This window comes from Babylonia areolata, chromosome 27, assembly GCF_041734735.1.
Source record: "Babylonia areolata isolate BAREFJ2019XMU chromosome 27, ASM4173473v1, whole genome shotgun sequence".
NCBI lineage: Eukaryota > Metazoa > Mollusca > Gastropoda > Neogastropoda > Buccinidae > Babylonia > Babylonia areolata.
In genome coordinates, this window is record NC_134902.1 from 24,997,925 (window position 1) to 24,999,225 (window position 1,301).

At 46.0% G+C, this 1,301-nt stretch overlaps 1 protein-coding gene across 7 annotated transcripts in view; it reads right to left on the bottom strand.

The window, feature by feature from the left end:
* Positions 1-1,046: 1,046 nt before the first annotated feature.
* The window catches only part of LOC143301444 (alpha-(1,3)-fucosyltransferase C-like), a 17,084-nt gene continuing 16,829 nt past the window's right edge, over positions 1,047-1,301 (bottom strand). For all 7 annotated transcript variants that reach the window (XM_076615744.1, XM_076615742.1, XM_076615745.1 and 4 more), the window contains one exon: positions 1,047-1,301. This exon is cut by the window's right edge. In XM_076615744.1, coding sequence (XP_076471859.1) covers positions 1,079-1,301 — 223 coding nt within the window. In that variant the 3' untranslated portion in view covers positions 1,047-1,078.

Consider the following 1,301-nt stretch of genomic DNA (forward strand, 5'->3'; position numbering starts at 1 on the left):
CACCAAATTAGGCATAAAAATGGGAAAAATTCAGTTCTTTCCAGTCATCTTGTTTAAAACAATATTGCACCTATGGGATGGGCACAAAAAAATTTAAAAAAAAGAAGCCTAATTATATGCAAACTGCATTTACTGTTATATTTATATTTTTTGTATTCTCTAAACTTGGCACTTTGACCTCTTATTCTGACACAACAACAAGAGAAGTCATTATTATCATTTTTTGTTCAAACAGGAACTTCTTTTGCTAAGCATGGAATTTTTATTTATTTTGCAAACGTTTTGGTGCAGATAGTAAAAAAGGGAAATTACTCTGTAATTAATGATAGGGGACGTAATTTATCACAAGTGAGTCTTGAAGGCCTTGCATCTCTTGTTTTTTGCTTTGACACACAGTTGATAGAGCTGGAGGAATCTGGTGAACAGTTCTTGTCTGTAGTGCCCCAACGACTCTTCTCCGAGCTGAGGGTGAAGAAGAAGATTGTCTGTCAGTCAGCTAATTCGTGGACGATGTATTGCTTGTCTTAATTAAGCTGGAATTCCATATACACAGCACCGAAACAATATAAGCTGAGTCAGTCACGATACCCCAGTTCAGTGAATTCATATATATAACACAACAACAACAACAAAACAAAAACAAAAACGAAACAGCAAGGCGGTATTTTCACTGTTTTTCGCAGCATATTGATATGGAACCTATCAACACACACACACACACACACACACACACACACACACACACACACCAAAGAAACAAAAAAAACAACAACATAAACACACACAGATAAACATAAACCAAACAAATAAACACCCCCTTCAAAAAGAGCCACAACAACAAACAAACAAACAAACAACAAAACCCGCCAAAACACCGGATTGTGATACAGACCTACTGTGCTCACACAAGCACGGCAAGAAACGTCTTCATCCAGCAGTGGTCCAGAACACACAAAGCAGCTTCCCCTCCTCCTCCTCCTCCTCCCCACCCCCCCCCCACCCCACCCCACCCCCACCCCAGACTCCTCTGCCCCCCTCCCCACCCACAACCCACCACCCACCAGCAGCCAAACAAAACTCAAGACCTGACCACGGGAGGGGGCGCGTGGCACTTGTCCTCCGCCCACCAGGCGTCGATGTCCGGGTAGGTCCTGGCCCAGCGGCCCGGGTGGTGCAGGCGCTCGCAGAGGGCGCAGAACTGGAACGGGGTGGGCTCGACCACCCGCCACTCGCGCTTCCAGGTCAGGTAGCTCCGGTACAGCTCCGGGTCCCCGGCCACCCGCTTCAGGTGCTCGGCCAGC